Raw genomic sequence first — 24,681 nt, forward strand, 5'->3', positions numbered from 1 at the left:
CATTTTCTTTGAATTTAATAATAAATGTAATCATGTAATAACCGTCCCTTTGAATAATTCCTGTCCCTTTCAATAATTCCTAATTAAAAACAATAATAACAATTTGTCTTTTAGTTAAGAATAAATTAATAAACGTATAAACTCTTGCTGCAAGCGAGCTCTAATATTAGTAATCTATGTTATAGTGGAATGTAGGTCAGTTCATTTCTGTTATTAATTCTCACCCCTTTGTTTTTTGGATTAATTGAGACCCCCCACATTCCATCATAACAAAACGAAGTAGGGAAAGCCATGATTGCCTAGATCCTCACAGGACATGGTACTCAGAGTGTCCAATAGAGCAGTTGTCATTTATGGCCATAACAAATACAATGCTAAAGGTGTTTTAACCATGCAAAAACCTCTCTATGACTTTGATAATGGGTATTCTTGGAACATATTTGCTAACTTCGATTTAGGGGTGATATTAGATCTTCACTTCATCTCTTGACTGCCTAGCATTGTTCAGGTTTTGATACTACGAAGTAGTGAAGCCGACTTACTGCTTAAAAATGTGTAAACAGATTCACAAGCAATTTTTTTACATAAAATTGAATCTACATTACACCATTGGGTTGAGTAAGAAAAGCATAAAATACTACAGTAGAAAGAGAAAAGTTTTAAACAATTTCTATTGCAAAACCTTTAAATTTTATTGCGTATAAGAACAGCCACAGCAATCTCGTTTTGCCATTGATACTCACCGACTTGATCAAGTTCTATACATTAAGTCATTCATAGACATTCGTGATTTAGCAATAGTGCTTAAACACGCTGAAAGCTCAACTTTCTTTCGGTAGATTTGTTAAGGCGTGTGATGATAGTAGCTAACGAAGAAGTTACGTTGCCACATTAGTGCTCCGTTGTACGCAATGTTGCGCTACGCACTCTTTCTACTGATATCTGCAGTGCTATATGGCTATTATAACTTATACCATACAGGAAGCACCGCATGGAAGAAGCCTCATGTGTTGTTCATCACTGCTGATGACTTAGGTAAGGAACAACACTGTAATGCAAAAACGTCGCTTTGATTTAACTTCAAGTATTTCTGGTCTCTTACGCAACATGATTTATAATTGAGCTCTAATTATGATGAGGAGGATGATGATGATCTCTTTATTGATAACATAAAATATGATATACAACAATGAAACAAAAGCCTCTTTTGCAGGCAAAGATGAAATGAAATTGTATGGTCTGATTATAGTGACCATAATGACCATACCGATCATAATGACCTGAATAGATTGTAATATAATAGCTCTAATTATTTGATAGAACTCCGTAGCTCGGTTAAAAAGGCTTGCTAACTTATCTCATTCTTTTCTACAATGTTTCACGCGTACAGTAGTGTTCAGCTTCAGCGAAGCGTTACAAACATAACGAGAACCCTATATGCGCAGTGCGCTTCAGTGGGATAAAATTATGACGAAGGTGCCAGCCAATCACATATCAGTTTGCTGATAGTCTAGCGGCTAGACTCTAGCCAGAGCCATTGAGTGTAAGAGTTATGCCACCAACAATTCACGGGCGCCATTTTAGTTCCACGTCGCGCAACGGTTTCATTTCATTGTTCTAGGCAATGGTATTTGCTAGCCAATAAAAGTCACGTAAGTGAATATTGGCCAATAAGCTTGCATGACAGGCAATACTTGCTAACATATGATACTTCAGTTAACATGATGTAGTATCTTTGACAGCCTTATTGCCTCTGATCAAGCAAAAAGAGCACAAATCCATAAAAACTGAGTTGGTTTTTACACATGCACATATATTTGCAAATAGAATGCATATGTACCCACACATATTCAAATGCAGTAAAATTAAAGACACATTACATATGCCATGTGGTTGGGAAAGGGTTTGCAAACAACATAATTATATATATTCAAATGCACCAAATAAGGCCAAATATATCAAGTATATAATATATACAGTCAATTTAATGAAGTTGCTAAAAACATACACATATAACTATTGTTAATACGGGTTTACTCTTTAGCTGGAGTAATCTGCAGCTCATCTAGTGTGAGGCAGCAGTCTCTATCAAAGGGAGACATTTTTCAACCTGTGAACACTAAAGCCCTATAGTCGCACCAAAAATATTTCACATTTGAGCCAAAGACAATGTTATAATTTTAAATAGCCATTTTTGATTTAATCAACATGAGTTTTTTAGAGAGCGAAGCACCACATCTTAGTCTGTAATTACAGAACTTTACCTTAACTTTCATGTACTCAAACACCCCCTTGAGTACACCAGATGAAAATGGAACGCTCTGCATATGTTTTGGAGTGTTCAAATAGAAGGAAGTGGTTGATTCTGCTCAAGCAACATGTTGTAGCCTGTTGAACCACATGCAAATCTTAGTTGCAGACCTTTTATAATGGTTCCCGGGCTCTATTTAAGTCCTCTTGTAGACTTTCCTTGAAGCGCTTCAAGCTGATTCTCATTAAACAACTTACTTACAGCTGACTCGGACTGCTTGAGTTTCTTGCGAAGATCAAAGCATCTCTTTCTTACCTTGGACAAAAATAGTAAATTTATTCAATTTAATATATACCATTAGGCTACATCAAACATCAAGTAATACACATCAGTATCAAATATAGCTTATAAAATCTACAAAAGTCTTATACCTTAGCATTCTGAGTTTCTACTGAAGAACTCTTTCTCTTCAGGGTGTTTATTGTATCCTGGTCATCTTCATTAATGTTAGTTGTATTCATTTCCACTAAAAGTAAAATGAAATAATTTTATCAATGCAAGCTCAGTATATCTAGGTGCTTTAGTTAAGTTTTAATACGTGGAAGATAGAGGAACATATAATCAGAAGGTGGTTATACAAGTTATGAGTTCTGTTAAGTTGTGCATATTAGGATTAGCAAAGTGTGCAAATTAGATGTGAAAGAAGACACACAGAAGAATTAGTGATGCACAGAGGCAATGGTTAAGTCCCATCCAGAAGAATAAAATAAATCCCAGCACTCCTTACACACATTTCCACTGACTATACTTACTTGCATGATCATCGCAAGCCTACTAATAGAAAATGTTATAAACACATATTACTCAAAATAAATGCAATTGTATGTCAAAGCAAACATGAACAAAACAAATTTGCAAACTAGGAGAAGATGGTGCCTCCAGAACTGAAACATCAGGTTCTTCTTCAGCTGTTGGGCATGGCTTACTGCTTGCATAATCATGGTCAGAGGAATAAGCAATCGATGGCCCCGAGTCTTCTGCACCTCGTTTCAAAGGTGGCTTTCATCTTTTGGGAGCTGAATGATGTGGAAACCGTGGGATAAGCAAGATGCCAAAGTTTCTTCAAGCCATCATTGTGGTTAGGCTCATACATCTGATCTTCAAAGTGTGCTTGGAAAGTAATACGCCTATCTGTATATTAGTTTGGCCTATATTATGTCTATGCTGGTATTTATAGTTAACTTCAATAAACAGTTAATTCATGCGAAAGCTATGTTCACTATCAATGAATTCTGTAAATATAATACTTACATGACAAAGTCGCGATGAAGAAGTGATGGTGCCCTCTCGTCTCACCATTTGTATCCACTTAACTCGCAATGTGACATCTTTTGGGAAGCAATGCGTTGTGTAGCTGTGCTCACATCTGTTTGTGCATCCTACTACCCAGCAGTTAACTTTTTCATCTATTAATCAAGGAGTGAAACTCCTTGATCTAATCTAATGCCACAAGCAAGTTGATCGAAGGAATGTTGACTGCTGCTACTATTAAACTGCCAACTTCTAGTAACCTCTTTGTTGCACTTGGAGTTCAACACATACATACATACACCGATTACACTGAGATATAAAATATTAACAAATCAGCATGATCAATGTATGAATAGGTGTAGTTCTCTCTCAAATAATGCTCAAAATTGCCACTTAGCCCCGCGTTTAAACTATGGTAATGACTTAGCCTTTCAATCATAAAAAATTAGGTTTAGATAAGGCTGGGTGGAATAACAGCCCTTAGTTTCCACAATAACAACTGAAATCGTAATAGAACAGTACAATCAAAATGATAATTAAAATAAATATCGTATATCACTTTGAGTACGAAACGGTAAATGGAACTAAGATGGCGACCATATGATCACGTGATCCAATTTTTGCGTTACTTGCATGACATAACTCTTACACTCAATGGCTCTGACTCTAGCCCAGTGGTTCCCAACTACCTTGGAGCCATGGACCCCCTGAGCTCTTTATCTAAAAGTCATGGACCCCTTTATAAACATCATAATATATGGTATGGTGTTTATAACAATGCATTTTAAATTGGCGAACATTATAAATTAGAATAATATAAGAGTCAATAGATTTGACATGTTTCTATTTATTTACTTACATAAATCAATGCTATACTAAATTGCTTTGACTGTTAATTTTCAGTTTGTTAGTGGGATAGATTATACTTCTTGTTTTTCACCAAATTCTCAATCTTTGGGGAAATGGTTGACAAAGCGCATCGGATGTCATTTTCAAGTCCTAGTCGGTTTTTTGTTGTTTCGATTTGAGAACAACCATGGAGGAGAAAGCGGACTCGCATATGTATGTAGACACAAATGGGAGCAGAGTTCGAAGGACGTGTTTGGCTGTCTGTGGATGAATCATGGAAGGCCAAAATTCTTCATTGGTTTTATCTTCATAAACATCTTTGGTTATTTTGCCGATCTGCTGGTTTCATTTTGTTGTCAAATAAATATAGTTTAATACAAATATTGTCACAATTATGATCAGTTAGCTGCCATTAACAAGCATTCATGATATTAATAGCCGCCATTGTGAAATGACCCAAATTTGGTTTTACATTTAGATTTTGAGTATGAAAACTAAACTGCACAGCTTTGCTGCTGTCCCATCTTATTGGCCAGGTCAAACAATGTGACAACGACAAAAGACTTTGCCATTTCATATTATAAGTGGAAAAATATTAATCAAACACTAGGGAAAAAAGGCCGTTGTTTGGGTGATTTCGGGTAAATTATATTCAAATTTAAGCATATACTAAGACCCCTACCAATCTGAAAATTGGTAAAAATAAGTAAGTTGAAATGTTTCATTTTCCATGGATCTTAGTACATGGCTGAAATTGAAGAGGGAAAGAGAGAATTACGTGTTTGCTGGTTACAGGTTGTGCTGTTTTGTACTACTAACCGGAAATCAGGTACTATCCAGCGATTGACGCACATAGGTGATAAAAGTCTAGACCCAAAAACCTAACAAGACACGCGACCACCCCGCGGGAATTGCGTTAGCCCGGAAACCCAGGCTAGCACAATTCCAACGGACTTCGATAATTAAACCCCGCCCATATGATAGCCGTCATCTATCCTTTTAGGGTGTTATATCATTAATCCAACCCCTATGACAGAAATAGCTGTAAATATCTAGCTAGAAAAACCAATACTAGCACCAGCCTGTGGACCTCCTCAAAACCTCCTGTGGACCCCTAGGGGTCCATGGACCACCAGTTGGGAACCACTGCTCTAGCCTGTCTTGACAAACTGTTGTTTTTGCGAAGCTGTCCCCCCGTCGAGCGGGCGAGCAACACAACAGCTTGTCACAAGACGTGCTGCACCTGATGCATCAGCTGCACTGAAAGGGAGTTGTGCTCTTCCGTCTATGCGGCTTGGTTGCGATGTTATGTCGGTCGCTCCATTGGTAATCATAGCGAATTTCGCGCAAAAGTTTATGTAGAAAAAATAAGATTATAACGTTTAACTAGCGACCAGTCTCTGCGGTAAACTTTAGTAGAACTTGAGAACTTAGGCAACAACAGCGACTAAACATGTCGTTATTTGTACGTTCAATCAGTTTTATTTCTATTTTTGTATCAGTCAGTTTTATTTGTTCTTATAGATTGTATTTTCAATTTATTTTATTCTTAAATTCTGCTAAAGTTTACAGCAGAGACTGGTCTTTAGGTAAATGTTATAATCTTATTTTTTTTCTACATAAATTTTTGCGCGAAATTCGTTATGATTACCAATGGAGCGACCGCCATAACATCGCAGCCAAGCCGCATAGACGGAAGAGCACAACTCTCTTTCAGTGCAGCTGATGCATCAGGTGCAGTACGTCTTGTGACAAGCTGTTGTGTTGCTCGCCAGCTCGACGGGGGGACAACTCCGCAAAAATAACAGTTTGTCAAGTCAGGCTACTGATAGTCCAAATTATAATACGCATTACAATTACGAAACTGCAAGGTATGTAACTTTGGCAACACTGGTCTTATTATTTCATGCCAGGTGTAAGTTTAGAACAAGGATGAAGGTTTGCTGAAGCAAGCCAGTTCATATGTTTTTTCACTGAAAATCCATATGAAGTGGTGGGTGCAGTAAAAATATGACACCCCTTACCACCCCTCACCACCCCGTCCGTTCTTTTTATGCATATGGATTTTAGAATCAATAGCTATGCAGTTGATTAGGTATTTGCTTGTGCAAACAATCTCAATATATAAATGACTGCATTACATCATAGGTAGTAGGCCTATTCGAGCAGTCTACTGTATTTTGAATTTTGCAAACAAATTAGGAAAAAACAACAGATTAGGAAAAAATTTGAACCAATTTAGTTAACTATTTGAAAGCATGCCACAAATGAGAAGAGACACTCATATCTCTACTCTTAAAGTTTTCTGCAATTTATAGCTTCAATTTTGAAAATAATAGCAAATTTGTAGTTCTATATGACTGATCGGTTTATTTAAAGTAAAATGGATGAATTTCTGATGTTATAAATCAGATAATGCAGTTATTTTACTTGAAAAAACAGATAGAACCATTTTTTATAGTGAAAAGATTTTGTTGTTTTAACTTATTGTAGACGTACAAAATATTTGTTATTAGTTTTATTTTGTAGATTAGACTTTGCTGTTTAGAAAAATAAACAGATCGTTGAAAATGAACGTCGAAAATGTGCAGTTCCCATCAACTTGTTGTAAATGTGAGAAGAAAAGTTGTTGATGCAAACAAAAAATACTGCAGTTACCGTACAGCCCGCAAATTAAAAGAGTTCATTCAAGTTTTCTCTTTTTGCATGGTCAAAGAGGTGAGTGTGGAAAGATCTTGGAACAAATTAGACAATTTACATGTATTTTACTGTTCTTGTAACATATATTTCTTATAACGTAAACATTCCTGGAACGGATTATTTACGTTGTATGAGAGCCTACTTTAGTAATGAGACCAAAAGGCTTGATAGCATAACTCCTGACTGGTCATTCACAAAGCTGTTTTTGATAAACTTCCGTATAACCAAAACTTAATGATTGACTGAGAATATATATGGCTTACATTTTCAAAACTTTTTTTAAATAGAAGTACAGTAAACGTTCTTACGATGTAAATAATCTGTTCCAGAAATGTTTATGTTATAGGGAATTTACGTTATACGAACAGTAAAATACATGTAAATTGCCTAATCTGTTCTAAGATTTTTTCAAACTCACCCTCTGGCTCTTCAAATAGAAAATAACTAAATTAAATTTTTAAGTTAATAACTGCACAGTCACTGTGATATTCTTGATTTGAATCGACGACTTTTCTCTTTTTTCATATTTCTTCTATTTCTGCTTTAACTTTCTTTTGGTTTAGGGTTTATAAATGCGGCACTTTTACGTTAAGTTAAGGGGAAAAAACTTTGAATATCAATTTAAATGAATGTTTTTTATTTTTTTCGAAACAGCAAGGTCTATGCTGCAAAGAAAAACAATAAAAAGTATTGTATTTGTCTACTATAAAGTAAAACAAAACATATGTTTGTCATAGTGAGAGCAATCAAACAGAGCGGTGTCGGTCTGTTTGTCCAATTGTCTGAAACCAGGATTAGAGGTTAGGATAAACTTGTGACTTTGTGAAATTCAGTTTGGTAGACCAAAACTCTAACATCACCAATCGGCCGTCTCTACGTATTTCTGAATAATTGTGCATATACTTATTCTCTGCACTTTATTAGTGTAACTTTATAATGTTATATTTTAATGCAGATCATAACCACTAAATACACCAATGCTACCGTAGATAACTATAGTTACTAAGGTTAACATACTATTTTGTCACTAATTTTTAATATGTACAACACTTATATAAAATTTTGATTATTTTTCCTAAGGAATGTTTGCATTATATATTTACTATCGTTTTTATACCCATATATAAAAATTTTTCACCATACGATGCCGACTATGGAACAGATTATAATCGTATCCTGCGGATGCACTGTATTGGAAATAACTTTGGGTATTCAGTCAAATATCTGGAAAGTTTATCTTTTGGACATTTTGTATGTCGAAGTGATTGTAAATAAAAGTTTTTAATGCTTCACAGAACCAGTTGAAATTTTTAGGATATTCTGATGTCGGGTTCAGGAACAAGGAAATTATATCTCCTAACATTGATGGATTGGCTCAAGAAGGAGTCATTCTCTCTGCATCATACCTCCAACCATTTTGCACTCCGTTAGTTATTTACACTTGTAACTAACTAAATAGCATTCATATCAAGTGCTGCGTATTGTTTGTGAACATCATAATTTTAAGTCTGTTGTATCAATTGACCAATTGAGTATTTACTAGCTGAAACTGAAGTGACTCTTTGATGTTTCTACTATTAACTTGCAGGTTGTGAACATGTTATAAGGAACTATGGATGGTGTGCAGCATATAATCAAAACGCTCATGTGTCGGGAAAATGGTCTCTGCCTCTAGTTCAGTTCATCATCTGATGTTGCAAGTTCTATTGGTTAAATTTGGATTCAGAAATTGAACTTGCAAGAGCAATAATCTTATTTTTAATGTTGTTGTATCATTATATTTAATATAATATCTATTGTTGGTTAAAGGTTGACTTGCAATAAAATTTACAAATTATAGTTATTTGGTATTAAAAGATTCACCATGTCTTACTCTGCTGTGTTGCAGGTGCAAAATATGTGGAAATGTGATTACAAGCTCTTAACAGCTCAAAAACGAACAGTTATTCGCCGTCATCACGAAACTGCCATAGATTAGAATCCTTTTTCAAAACGGCTCAAATGATACCTAGCTGAACAAGATGGCTTCTGACTACACTTTCATGCAACCTCATTCGTCGAAATATTTTCACAAATACGCTTCTTACATTTAATAAAACCATGTCTATCTTCCTTAAGCGTCTAATTTGTCATCATCGTAATGGTGTCACTTTGAGCACTGATATCTCAAAACCTATACCATAAAAATTTGTTTAATTTTTTAATCTTAGCTTGAACCATTGCATATCACCCTCCGATAAACATGATGAGCCTGTTAGTCACCTGTGATAGTCGAAAAATGCCGCAGAAGATCTTCGCGCCGTTTGGCAAGAAGTTCTGGGTCACATGATTAGATTATGGCTAGATGATTAGACTAAGCCGAAACAAAACAGTAAAGTAGCGAGCATCTATATTTGTAAGGTTTTTTCGGTAAAACCCGAAGTGTTTGTCATAAACTAGTGCTATGAGAAGTTTTATATTGAGCCTTTTATTGGCTTTTCAATTGCCGTGAGAATATCACATGTCGAAACAATAAACAAATCGTTTGACTACGTCAGAGAACTAAATTGATTCCATTCTATGGCGGTTTCGTGATTGCGGCGATTAACTGTTCATTTTTGAGCTTTTAAGAGCTTTTAATCACATTTCCACATATTTAGCACTTACAACACAGCAGAATAAGACATGGTGAATCTTTTGATACCAAATAACTGTAATGTGAATTTTGTTGCAAGTCAACCTTTAAGGTTGCGCATTCAATTTTTTTCTTAACAAATGAACATATAAATTCAATAGAACTGATAAATTCATTGTTTATTGAAAAAGGATTTTATGCGTGCAATCAAGGAAAATGGGTACTTGTTAATTTCGGACGATATTTTTATGATTTATGTGCAGGCTATGCGAGGGTTAATGAGAAATAAAAACCAAGCTTTGGAGACCCTGGTTTGCTTCTATATTTATTATTTTGTTTAACAATTCTCATGACTTCCTGTCCTCTTTGGTTCTAAAATCTATTTTAAATATAGACACGTAGGCGAGACTAATATTGTGTAATAATGACGGAGAACTTATCTTCAAAAGTATATCATTTTGGGAAAAAGTTCGTGTTCAACTATATTATATGAAATTTAATATTTCAGCTCAAGGGCTGCAATACTTACTGGAAAATATCCTTACAAAATTGGAATGCAACTGCCCTTTGCCATAGATCACAAGGCTTGTCTCCCACTCAATGAAACTCTGCTTTCCCAAAGGCTGAAGAAAGCTGGCTACAAGACACATGCACTGGGAAAGTAGGTTCATAGTTTGCTTCATGGATATGCCCGTAGTGTTTTTAGTTTCTTGGTTAACTTAATTCTAGGCTTGAAATTGATAGCAGTACTAACAAGCGATTCAATTAAATGGAATTATTCGCAAACATTCTGTTATTATTATTCTGTTCAAATCATCATTTTCAAAAATATTGTTATTACTTTTCAAGTTTTAATTTTGTTGTCTAAAAGTTGGGTTTTTTTCGGCTGATTTGATTGGTTTTTGTTTCCAATACATGTACCGTGCTCTCCTATTATGTAAAAGTCTAATGCACTAGTCGAAAGTTATGCACGGAAACAGACGGCCAGACATTCCCTGCCAGACAAGACCCTTACATACACACAACATGACTAAAAAGCAGGCATAAAGCACAGAATATTTATTTAGTAACAGAAAATCACATCTATCCTTCAACTATTATAGGCTTTGCTGGAAAGCTGTATCTGGCTTTGTCATACTAGCTAGAAAGCTGGTCCTGTAACAGTAACTTAACTGATTCTTACCCAGGTTATTGGAGACATCTGTAGGCCTTATTAAAAACTTGTACTATATGTTCTATGCCTTCACCTTATCATAGGAATCAAAGTTTTTAAAAACTATAATTTTTGCCCTCGCAGCTTTTGTTTATACTTCGTGAGGCAATTTGCTTGTTTCTACGTTGGAGCTTGGTTTTGTATGTTTTACAAGAATGCTCTGTCATCTGTTGAACAATTCTTTTTGTTTTTGGTTAAATGAAACTTTTACGTAGCTCCAGTTACACCAATGGACACGATTTGGATTATTAACTGCTGTGATCTAATCAGTGATCTCTGATCTGTTCAATTCATGGCAATATTCCTGGTTAAATTTAAACACCGAGCTGAATATCTTTAATTCTTGCTTTTTTTAAAGAATTAAAAACTTTGGAGTTTAATTCGGTAATGGTTTTTAATATGGAGTTTTCCTCTTTACGCTATGCTTTCACGGTTACAGATGGCATCTAGGCTTCTGTAACTGGGATTGTACACCCACTAGACGAGGCTTCGACACATTCTATGGCATGTATGCTGCTTATGGCGATAAACTCCTCCACATTAACTACAACTCAGATGACTCTGAGGAAGGTTTGGACTTCAGAGATAATGATAGACTCGCAACTGAAGTCACTGGACAATACAGTACAGTGAGTTTAAAAAGGGCATCGTTTGTATTCTGATGGAGTTGTCTTCTTCACATAGGAGATGAACCCTAACAAACTGGTTGTTTAACTTCTCTTGGCTGAAGTTGGTAGTTATTGATGAGCTTTTAAATTTCTACCTAAACAGTTTTATTTTTTGGATAGCAAGATAACTAAATTAAATTGCATCGATAAGTTGGTTAACATTAATTGATCACCTAATGAAATGTAGTGTACTATGTTCTACTGGTAGCGCATAATAACTTGTTAAAGTTTGAATCGAGAATTTACATTAATATGCCTGCGAATGAGTGATTTTTTTAATACTGTTTGAAGAGGATGATGCACAGGTGCAGGGTTAGGTTGAGTGGTTGGAGTAAGTGTTCCTTAATGGCTAGCTACACGTATAAGAACCTTTCATCATTTTGGTGTAAACGATTATAAAAACTGTTTTATTTGTACAGCTTTGGCTGACTGCCATTTGTTGGTACTTGAACGACGTGTTTGACAGTGATGAGCTGAACCAATATGGAGTACATTTCTTACATACACACTCCTAGTTGATTGTTGTACCAAAAATAACAAAGAAAATTCTATATTTGCTATGGCTAGCTGTTGTTCTACATACCGGCTACAACTCAAAGGACAGTACTGCATCCTAACCACAGACAACATATTTGTGGGAACTTAAACCTCTGTGGCAATTTTTTGGCCAAAAATACTTTCTCAAAAAACAATATCATTTTATTGCAAAGAAATAGTTCATACATGTAGCTTATGCACTACACAGTTACTTGGATGTCTTTGTATTGTTATATTATGCAAACCACAAGTTATGATGTATATCTGCTTTGAACAGCATTGACTTGTGGAAATGAACTTCATATCTATTTGTTTATTCCATGAATTATTGTATGTAATTTAACTATATAACTCTACAGGACTTGTATGGCAAGAGAGCAGTGTCCCTTATTGAGCATCACAACACTGAATATCCACTTTTCATGTGGCTCGCATTCCAGAATGTCCACTCACCAGTTACGGTACGTATTGATATACCCTACAGGATGAAATTATTCAATGGGTTTAATAATTCGTGAGTTCGTGTACAGTTAATTCTGCGAATTATTAGAATCCATGAATAATCAGTTTTATTTTTAATGCAAGGGAGAATAACTACTACCTCAAATTACAATCTAGCCGCTAGGCAGAGTTAGTAAATGTAGCTGAGTTCCAAACTCTTGTAAAATCACTGCCCGGCTTTGAGTTAAGCCAATGCATCACACTTCTTTACAAAATTACTCAAGGTTATCACAAGTTATTCGGCATGGCATCGTCATCGAAAAAATCTCTCTTGCAGTTCTTTACGTTGAAAAAACCTCATAACTTACCACAAGTTGTTAATTCAATAAAAGCCTCCAAATCGATGAATATTCATGGAAACCTCTGGATGCAGCCAGAAATTTATAGCTCAGCATGATCGACATCAATTTCTCAGCTAAATAGAAACCTAAACATGTGGTATACGCATGTGAAGGTTTTACTCTATTGCTAGCTGCTTTCACAGATTAATTTTTTCGCGAATGTGTTCATCTGCGAATAATTTAGTCCACCAATACAGTATGCATGAAAAGACAATTTTCGCGAAATTTAACTCCGCGAACAATTTCATCTTGTAGAGTAGCATATAAACATTTGTAATCCAAAGTCCCTAGTCAGTTCCTTATTGGCCATTACTTATACTTATACTGTTTTTCGTAGATCTGCTTGTTCTTTTGTATCTCCTCTATATTTATTTTTTAGTTTTCAAAATAATTCTCTTTGGGCAGAGTTTTCAGGTTGTGAAATTATTATTTCAAACATGAAATATCAATAAAAAACAAGGAATATTGTGACATACACACACTAAATTGATTTTGTTTCTAATATATTAAAATTATACAACCTAGATATTCAGACTGCAAAGTTCATTTGCCTTTTAATGATAGTACTCTGTTATTTTCACAAGTATGATATAGACGCAGTATGCTTTGACTTCATTGTACGATGGAATTCCGTGTATCAAGTTGGAAACACACGATGGCTTTGAACAGCTCTGCATCTATTGCTGACATAGCCAGTGAAGTAGATGCAGGGCACCTACACGACACTTTAATCAAAACTCATGCACTTGACTGGCTCTACCACCTCTACACTGTCATGTAATGACTGCACAAGAGGCAAACATAATGAATTAATATTCTAAATCATCTACCAGGTGCCTGATGAGTATATACAAATGTATCCGGGAATGGATCGTGACAAGGCATCTTATTATGGCACGGTGACCATTGTTGATGAGTACATGGGCAAGATCATTGCTGCTCTCAAGAAAAGAGACATGTATGACAACTCCCTCATTATATTCACTTCAGATGTAAGTAGACTTCATATTACCTTACATGAATAGGTATATGTATGACAACTCCCTCACTATATTTACTTCAGATGTAAGTAGACTTCATATTACATGAATAGGCGTTTCGCTGATATGTTATTTTAAATTTTAAATTTATGGTGTTGCTGATTTACTGCATGTTTGAGAGATGTCCAATTTTCATTTGCTCATTTTTTTAGAGGCCAGTAGAACAAATCCTTGATTATTCTTTTCTGAATTTGAAAAGCATTATGTTTGAAGATGTAAAATAAGGTACCTCCATGTTTTAATGAAAACGACAACATTTTTTTATAAGCTGGCTGTGTTATATTTTCCTTTAAACAAAGCACTCGCCCTAGTTTGATAGTTGTGACTTTCATAGTTTGATATCAATCATCCAAAACTTTGTTTTTGAGAAGATTTGCTTTTACAATTATGTGTAAAACTTACTGTAATTTCTATGTAATGTAATATAATGTAACATAATGTCATCACGTAATGTATGTAACATCCATGCTTACCGTAATTGTAATTACAATTACGCGGTCAGTAAGCATGGATGTTATGAGTTTCTTTATCATCACCAAGTCATTTATACTGAGCATGACTGTTTCTATTGTTAGAATGGAGCGACTTTATACTCGATTGGAGCTAGCAACGCACCATTCCGGGGAGAGAAAAGCACTGTTTGGGAAGGAGGCACAAGAGGGGTAACGCTGATTGCTGGAACAAAGGCTATAAAAAAGAAGGGTTATACTCATGATGGCCTGTTTCACGCCATTGACTGGACTCCTACAATTATGCATTTCGCGCAGCAGAGTTTAGATTCAGGTGATTACACTTGTATCTCTCGTTAGGGGAGGGCTGGGGAACGAGAAGGAAGGGGTGGGGGAGAGCTCTGACTAGGAAGTGGGTTACTACTGTACAGTTTCTTGTTAGTGCTGAGAAACTTTACTAGATAGTGCTAGCTATGGACTCTTGATGCTTATCGAGCGACGTTGAGCCAGTGTGTTTAGGGATCGTGGACAACTGCATGAATATTGGTTAAAGCAATGAACTGCTTTGACTGATTTGAACTGGTTTGGCAAACTGCTGCAAAATATGGCCTAACTAGTGGTCTGATGTTTTAAGGTGGCTAAAATAAGAGAAAAAGCAAGTCTTAATTTTATGCTTTGTAATTAGCCTAGTAGTGGGCGTAAGTTTGCCAGGTATTTGCCACCAAACTGTTACCTAAACTTACAAAAACTGTATTCACTAAGCATCCAATGAACTGGTTTGAACTTTTCCATCTAGCTTTGGATAGATCAAAAAGTAAGTTTCAGTGAAATCCGTAAATTTCTGCACTAGTTGGCAATTGTAGTCATCCTTACGTTTATGGTTGCAGTGCATTAACCACTACCCCTGTGTTTACAGATACAATGCTGGATGGAGTGGACCAGTACGATATGATATACAAGGGTGACAACTCAAAAAGAACAGAGTTTATTTATCAGGTCATGCCTGATCATAAAACTGCTGTAAGGTATGAGTTATGCTCTCCTACTGTACATATATGTATAATAACAGTTCTACAATGAGGTACTAATTTAATCTATTCCATCACTTTGCTCCTCGGCTAGTGTTTAGAAACGAATCCATTCATGACACAATCAGTGAGTCTAAATGCGTTTCACTAAGGTTCTTCTATCCACAGGTCTTGTATGGACAATAATAGCCTAAGTTTTGATGCTCTAAACGTATTTATTAACCAAAAGTTGAACTACAATGGATTTTGTTGCAGCTATTATAGTACTACTGTGATAATAAAAAACAGAGAATTCGGAGTTGCTCACTCATGTTTTGATTTTATTAACTTAATCATTTCAGTTCGAATTTCATAGCACAGTTTCCACAAGGTCAATAAAGTGTCTTTACTGAATCTAATTTAATTATGAGCAGAAACCTTTTAGCTTATCAGTTCATCATTTTATAACCACTAACTTGACAGACTTGGGTATTATATTTATAGCTATAAGGAAGTGACTGAGGTTATTGAATGGATTTTGTTAAACAATTTCTGCTCTTTTGTTGGTATCTTATTTGGTTATTGGCAGAGTTTTACAATCGCTGCAATGGTCAAGAAAAGCAGTTCAAGCACCTAATTGCTTAATAATTATGACGCCAAAAGGTGATGCAGTTTCTGATATAATAATATTATTCCAAAGGAAACTTCCATTAAGCTATATTTTTAAAAATCTGTGTGACATTTATCGTATTTACCATTTATATCTTATTCTATTGTCTTTTTATTTGTTGTAACGATATAACTGGTTTACATAAATCTAGCCACCGCGTTTTTTATAAAACATGTTTTTTTTTTCTACGGATTCTATTTTTGTTCTATCTTTATCTATTCCTGTGGGGAGCTGGCTAGCTATGCTATATGAATCTACAGAATACGGCATGCACTAGCAAGCTTTTATGAATTTATAACCGTGTTGCCACTGATTTAGGTATGGTTACTATAGCTCTTGTTTTTGGTGAGAACTTTCAGTGAAATGAGAGCTGGAGGTTCAAATCCGATTTTCTGAGCTCATCCTTCGTGAAAGCTTCAATAAAATATGTTGCTGTATGAGATGGTAAATACTTGCAGCTATTGCTCACATTTTTTGACAGTGACATTTGAAGATAAAAAACAAAATATTACCATGGATACAATGAAAGGTTTTGTGATTTTAGTAATACATATACAACATTGCCTAATAATACTCAGCCTTTGGCTGTCCTAGTAGTCAGAGAGCAGGATAACCCTATCTGTCATAAAAATAATTTCTATTACTTTTCTCAACTTATGCGATATGATGCATGCAAAATATTCTTCAATATTTATATATTGCCTGTTTGCATGTTGCACTCTGTAATCTCGTTACTTATATACTTTCATGTTTAAATTACATCTCATCAATTGGCGGAGGCGTAATAAACAAGCCGATCACTGTTGCCACTGTGACAAGGAATTTCACAGACTGTGATTGGATAATTGGAACAAAACGTCATAACCCGCCAGATTGCTCAGTAATAGCAGCCCAAACTAGGACCGTGTGTTGGGTGCCCGAGCGACTAACCTCAAGTGATTTAGCAGTTCTATCACCTCAAAAGATAAAAACGGTAACTGAACTCGCTGACCAAACATTTGAAATCATTTACAACTATTGCTAGGTCTAATTATTTTTTTGATCAAACCGAAGACCTCGTTCATTCACCACGATAGCCATTAATTCATTGAAGATTAAATCAGCCGTCAGCGTAGGTAGCAGTGAAAATTTAAAATCTATCTAATTTGATTACCACAGCTAGTTATTATGGATTACATAATTTCTTATAATCAAGCTCTACATTCTAATAAGCCTTACTAACGGAAAAAAAGCCGATAATCTAAAGTTTTTATGAGATGTAGAGCACCATCTACAAACAGTCAGATAGGTTCGTAGAAACCCTATTAAAGTCATCGGAGCAACTCGCAGTGTTTGACGTATGCAAATACTACACTGAATGCTTGATGAAGATTGTTAGTGAGTCGAAATAACATAGAGCTTCTCAAGTTGCAAAGAATCTCAAACCCCTGAACAAACTAAGGTGAGATGATAGCAAACTGTTTTACTTAATACTTCGATAAATAATCAAACGATTCATCAATTGAAGATTAAATGCATTGCTTCATTGAAAATCTTGCGTTTCCTTCACCTAATCATGCTTTTCCAAAACAAAACAGCTTCTTGCTAGAGTATTGTTTGTCGGTGTTTACTGCAGTCAGCTGGATCAATGAGTGATAAGTGTTGATTATAATGATTGTCAAACTTCTCAGTCCATATTTTACATATTGGTTATAAACTATACAATAAACCACTTTCTGTCATATGTATTGACACTCAGTGTTTTATACACTCAATGGCTTAATTCACTTTGTTTAATTTTTTTAGGCTAAGACGGCAGCACTACATAACATTGTTAGCTACTTAAATTATTGGGCTTCATAAATACATGTAAAATACCTCTCGTGTATTTTTTGAATAAACCAGTAATATTGGAGTATTTGTTATACAGCATGCCTCTGCTGATCATTATTAAGACTTATCTCGCCTATTTACAAAATCGTAGACTGTATTGCTCTTTAAAACGTCAAGCCAATTTCAAGACAACGTGTAGTACCTGCATGCAACTGTATAATTATTATGTAACTGATGTTTTGGTTAGTTTTAAATCTTTATATAGTGTCATGCAGAACTTATACTGTATTATTGTGTTATTACATTATATTCTGGTGTATTGTATTATAATAACTGTATTATGTTGTATTGTATTGAACTGCGTTGCATTAAATTGTTTTATATGATTTATGCGTGGCATTATGTTGTGCGATATTATATATTAATACATATTTCGTTGTATTTTAATCTATCGAGTTATATTGTATTATTATTATAGTGCTCACATATCAATTATTACCTTACAAAAGTGTGTGATGTATGAGTTAACTAAATATTGTTGTGGCGAGAGCTGAAGGGTGTACTTCTATTCTTCTCATGTAGGGCTATGCACATTGCTTACACATCAAAATCAGTCTTGTACCTCTTCCTATTTTCAAGTTTTAAATTTATACCTACAAGATTTGCTAGATCGTTCTTTCTGATAGGTTATAATGAATAAATATTGCACCATAAACGTAAGCTCTTATATGTCTTTATGACAATTTTGTACTCATTGTATGTAATGGATGTGATTCTTTTCTTTGTAGTCAGCCGCCAGGGACTCAATATGACAGACATTTCTCATCATCATCGTATCTACTGGTCTGCCAGGAACGCTCTTCATACTCTTCACAATGGGACCTGTACAACTACTGATTGACCGGCTATGCTGTATACCTCATTGGGTACACTGGTTGTGACGCAGACAAACTAACGAATTTAATGTTTAATATTTTAAATTAAATTATTATATTGCTGGGCGACTCATGACAAGCATAAAGTATTTATTATGCTTCTCTCAGTACTTTCCGTTGGTACATGTCATTTCTTTTTTATTTAACTGACAATTATATGCGAAATTTCTTGCTTACTTTTAGATTTATTGTACGGGTAGTGTGCAAAAACAATATTGGTGCAGTATGTTCGATGACAACTAACTTTATGGAGAATAATTAATATCATAGGACTTTGTATGTGTATTTTGATACATTGTATGATTATTATATTATATAGCATGTTTACCCATGTACACGGTCTGTTTATCATGATACATCGAAAACACTCAATTGATTCTAGAAAGCATATTGCAAAGTATTTAATCAAACTATTAAATAGAATCTTAAAGCTCATCATCACTGTCTATATGATTACCATCTTCAACCTCATCGTTCATTTCATTGCTGCAGTCTACACAGACACTTGTGAAAGCTAAAGATGCAGTTTTGCATCATCATCGGCTTTCACATCTACTATTTTTGCATGAGCAACTAGTCCAATGGACAAACTGCCTGGGAATAGCTCTGTGTCCATCAAGAAACCACTGCACAGAAATCTCATCGTCGTCTTTACTCCAGCCGAGATTTGTGGGACAAGCTGCATGATTAGTAGGAGACCGGATCATCAAATTCACACGAACAAAACAACAAGATACAATGGAATATTTAACCACATCACATGTAAAATCTGGTCTGTGATAACATCTGTTAGTTACTTAGAATCTATTATCAGTCAATAGTGATTGAATCATCATATTAATATGGACATCGTTCTTGATATTCAACGACAATGAAATAATGGCTATCGTGGTGAACGAACGAGGTCTTCGGTTTGATCATGAAAATAATTAGTTTTGCTTTCCTAGCAATAGTTGTAAATAATTCCAGATGGTTGAACTTATAATGGTCAACACGTTCAGTTACCGTTTTTATCTGTTGAGGTGATAAAACTACTAAATCACTTGAGGTTAGTCGCTCGGGCACCCAACACACGGTCCTAGTTTTGGCTGCTATTACTAAGCAAACTGGCGGATTATGACGTTTTATTTCAATTATCCAATCACAGTTTGTAAAATTCCTTGTCACAATGGCAACAGTGATCGGCTTGTTTATTACGCCTCCGCCATTTGATGAGATGTAATTTAAGCATGAAAGTATATAAGTAACGAGGTTACAGAGTGCAACGTTCAAACAGGCAATATATAAATATTGAAAAATCTTTTACACGCATCATATTGCATAAGTTGAGAAAAGTAATAACAACTCACAATTGAGTTACTCTGCTCCTAGACTATAGGGTTTCGACTCCAACAGGGCTTATACAACCATGCACTGCATCTTTGTGTAATAAAAAGAAATGATGTTAAATTCCTCTAATTTTCTGCAAGCACCATGTCAGCAAGTTCTCAAGCATATTTTCCATTTAATTTCTTTAGCTTGAATTTTAGCAGCAAACCTTTTGATCTATCTCAAGGGTCGGCAAATACAAGCTCGTTATGGGTTTACCTGGACAGAAGTTTCATTCAGTAGAAACAGCCAAGGAAAGAGGCTTCACTAAGACCATGCTACCCACACATGATATCTACACGACTGACTCAAACATAATGCTTTTTAACTTGGAGGGTAAGTACATATGTGTTCTGTTTCTGGCTCAAACCTTAGCTAGTACATACTGTACATGTACAATCTGACAGCACTGCCATGGTTGATTGTGCTATTTTAAAATCACGGCATTTTAATCATTTGAGAATTGAATAAAATAAGGCCTCAAATGCTAAAAGTTTTTGACATTTTATGCCTTAGTTTACAGTGGTAAAGCTCTAAAGGTCGAAATCATTACTTCCATTATTTAAGCCAAGGTCTTTGCATAAATCCTAATAATTACTAGGTAAATGGTACTAGAATAATTACCTAGTGAATTTGAGTAACACACCTGGAAAGATAGATCTTTACTAATATCTTTACTAAATCAATATCTGTGTTTTGGGCCAGCTTGGCAACCATTAAGCATAACGGCCAATCGTGCTAGTTGTTAACCCCAAACAAGCGCTTTAAGTGTGAGTATCTTAACCAATTTAATGACTCTTTGCCTTGGAATTTATTGTATTCTGTATAGCTTAAAGGTTAAGTTTGCCGCTTCTAGCTCTAGAGGTCTTGAGATCAAATCCAGTGTCGTGCGGATTTTTCATTGCTAGATTTTAAAGGTTGAAGTTATTTGGTATCAGAAGATTCACCATGTCTTACTCTGTTGTGTTGTAGGCACAAAAAATGTGGGAATGTGATTACAAGCTCTTAAAAGCTCAAAATCGAACAGTTAATCACCGCCATCACGAAACTGCTGTAGATTAGAATCCCTTTCCAAAACGGCTCAAATGGGACATAGTTGTACAAGATGGTTTCTGTTTGCACTTTCATGCAACCTCCTTCGTTGAAATATTTTCACAAATATACTTCACGCATTCAATAAAACCATGTCTATTATTCTTACGCGTCTATTTCATCGTCATTGTAATGCTGTCACTTTCAGCACTGATATCTTATAACCTACCGTGAAAATTTGTTTAATTTTTCAACCTTGGCTCGAAGGAGTACATATCATTGTCTGATAAACATGATGAACCTGTTGGTCACTTGTGATAAACGAAAAATGCTGCACAAATTATTCATGCTGTTTGGCAGGAAGTATGGGTCATATGATCAGATTACAACTAGACGATTAGACCGAGCCGAAACAAAACTGTAAAGTAGCGAGCATCTATATTTGATATGGGCTTTTCGGTAAAACCCCCGAAGTGTTTGTCATAAACTAGTGCTACGAGAGGTTTTATATGGAGCCTTTTATTGGCCTTTCATTTCACGTAAGAAAATTACGTGACAAAACAATGACCAAATGTAATGACTAGGTCAGAGAAATAAACTGATTTCAATCTATGCAGTTGCGTGATGGCGGCGATTAACTGTTTGTTTTTGAGCTTTTAAAAGCTTGTAATCCATTTCCACATATATTGCACCTACAGCACAGCAGAGTAAGACATGGTGAATCTTTTGATACCAAATAACTGTAATGTGAATTTTGTTGCAGTCAACCTTTAATGTTTCTAGACCAGCTATAACAAGAAATTCTAGAATTTTTGTATAATTCGGTTTGTAATTGTTTCGTCAAAGTAGGATCACAGTTAATTACAGTAATACTTCAACTTACGAGTGCTCTAACGTACGAGAAACTTGAGCTACGAGCCAGCTTTTAAGCAAGTTTTAGCACTAACATACGAGCCATGTTTGAGATACGAGCACGTGAGTCAGTTGCGAAGTATGCCGAAGGTGTTTTATGAGAACAGCATCACTCTGTATTTTTCAACTAATCAGGTTATACTTTTGCAGTGTTTTTGTGCACAATTTTCAGTGCAGAATTATGTGAATTAAAAGTACGGTGCGTAGACCGAAAGTTTGCCAGTAAAATGAAAGATAATGGAAAGAAAAAGCAAATGATAACAATTGATATTAAACAGAAAATTATTGTAAAATATGTGAAATGTGTATGTGTGATTGAGCTAGCTCAGCAATATGACAGAAATACATCCACAATTATCAAACCGAAGGGTTATATTCAGGGCATTTAGTTTGCACAAGGACTAGCCATAGTTTCTAAACGACGCAGCGATCTTCACGACCGCTGATGGAGAGATTGCTCAGGCATTGGATAAAAGATAAACAATTGGCCGGTGACAGCGTAACTGAAACGATGTTTCAATAAAGGCGAAAAGGCCGGTGTTTAAAAGGCGAAAAGGCCTATGTGAAAAGGCCAGTGATATCTATAAAAATTATAAAAATAGACTTTCGGACAAGTTGGCTAGTGGTCGTGCATTTAACCCTTTGTGACGACACCAGTGTTCGTCCTAATCGCAACACGTTGAAAGGGCGACAAAGGCAAACGTCCTTAGATAGGTTTATCTTTAAAACGGCCGGCTAGTCGTGAAAGCGAAACAAAGGAAAAAATTAGCTAACCAGTGAGAAACCTCCAAATATGAACGCCGAAGAAATTTTAATTACGTTAAGTTAAAAATGAAAGTTTGCTTTTAGGTTTGCTTTTAAGTTTGTTTTTTTCAGACTTTGATAAAATCCAAATTTATCAAACTCAACTGTTGTAATGAAGGATAACACTTATATCTCCCTCCCTGGCAAATGCTAGCGTTAGCTGCTACTGTATGTATTTAATTTTACATTTTAATTAATCACATTTCCTTGCATTATTTTTTATTTGTTGCTTTTTGAAAGCATGTGGTAAGTTAGGACAATAGCCAACATGTTTTTTCTGTTATAATATCTTGTTTTGAGTGTTTTATTTGCATTTTTTGGAGTATAGAAACCAATCAATATATATTTAATTGTTCTATATATAAATAAATTGCACCAACATGCGAGTAAATTGACATACGAGCTCAGTCTCAGAACGCATTAAGCTCGTTAGTCGAAGTATGACTGTATATGGCAATGCACGAGTGAAATTTGTAGTTCAATAGGCGGCCATCATACCTTAACATATGTTAAACTTTTTTGTCATATCAAGTAACTATAGTCAGTGTTTTATGAAAAATTTTCCCAAATTAAAGGCTTGACTAGTAACGTGTACATATAACGTTGTCTGAAACAACAATTCCATTTTTACATTATCCAAAGTTAAAACAAATTATATTTTTCTTAACTATTTTCAGTCTCGCTTAAACTTGAATATTACAAAGCAAGTACAAGCAATCTGCTGGACAGTTATTGACAGCTTAGCATTAAATGCCTTATATTTTGAACTGCTACTATCTAGGTCTGAATTAGGGTTGTAGAATGAGCAGACAACTTCACATATTTCAACTGTATTTTGCAACAGGTTTTTTCATTAACTATTTGAAATAAATTCATTCCTGCCAAAGATGTGCTGAATGATGAAGAGACACCAAATGGCAATCCTGTTAATTTGTAGATGATCCAGGGGAGACGACAGACATCTCTGAGAGACACCCGGATATAGTGAAGAAATTGAAGGCCAAGGTTGAAGCAGCGAGAGCAGACTATAAACAGATTGATCTTAAAATTGATCCGCTTGCTGCTCCATCACATTTCGATGGTAGCTGGTCACCAGGGTGGTGCTAAGCTTTGCTTTTTCAAATGTTTGTATGGCTGAATTCTTATCACCTATATTGTTTTGTCTGGCATCAGGCATACATTGGTAGGTAGTACCGTATACCACTTTTTAGTCTTGTTTCAATTCAGGTTTTTAAAAATAACTGGGCAGCAAATTGATATTTATGAGAACACTGCAAAAGTTTTGTGAAAGTGAACAGCCCAATTTTAAAACCTCCAACAAATAGCTGCATTTTTACTTTTTTGAACTTACTGTTGATCACAAATTTTGATAACTTTATACAATGATCTTTTTAACAAACTCACAATACATTAATTTATCTCTTTATATACATTCACAGCTCCTAAAGCAGTATATCATTGCTCTTAGTATAGTTTTTTTTAAAGAGCTGGCCATGCATTACCGAGAGGCTGAACAAGGTGCAAAATGAAAAGTTACATGGAGTAACCAGTTCCTTGTTTGCTACTCCTTGATGCATCATGGCAAGCTGATTCAGATAAGGGGCACAATCATTGGCTGATTTTTGGACTAGCTGATGTCAGAGATCGTGAAACGCAGTAATTTATTG

At 35.2% G+C, this 24,681-nt stretch overlaps 1 protein-coding gene across 1 annotated transcript; it reads left to right on the forward strand.

Moving 5' to 3' along the window:
• Window positions 1-905: 905 nt before the first annotated feature.
• On the forward strand, window positions 906-24,440 carry LOC137408232 (arylsulfatase B-like). Its single transcript, XM_068094657.1, has 10 exons — window positions 906-1,035; window positions 8,426-8,537; window positions 10,234-10,386; window positions 11,378-11,567; window positions 12,503-12,604; window positions 13,819-13,977; window positions 14,601-14,808; window positions 15,391-15,499; window positions 20,454-20,602; window positions 23,952-24,440. Exons 1-10 carry the CDS (start codon window positions 912-914, stop codon window positions 24,119-24,121), a joined length of 1,476 nt encoding a protein of 491 aa, XP_067950758.1. The 5' UTR covers window positions 906-911; the 3' UTR covers window positions 24,122-24,440.
• Window positions 24,441-24,681: the final 241 nt, after the last annotated feature.

The sequence above is a fragment of the Watersipora subatra genome, chromosome 11 (genome assembly GCF_963576615.1).
Source record: "Watersipora subatra chromosome 11, tzWatSuba1.1, whole genome shotgun sequence".
NCBI classification, from domain to species: Eukaryota; Metazoa; Bryozoa; class Gymnolaemata; order Cheilostomatida; family Watersiporidae; genus Watersipora; species Watersipora subatra.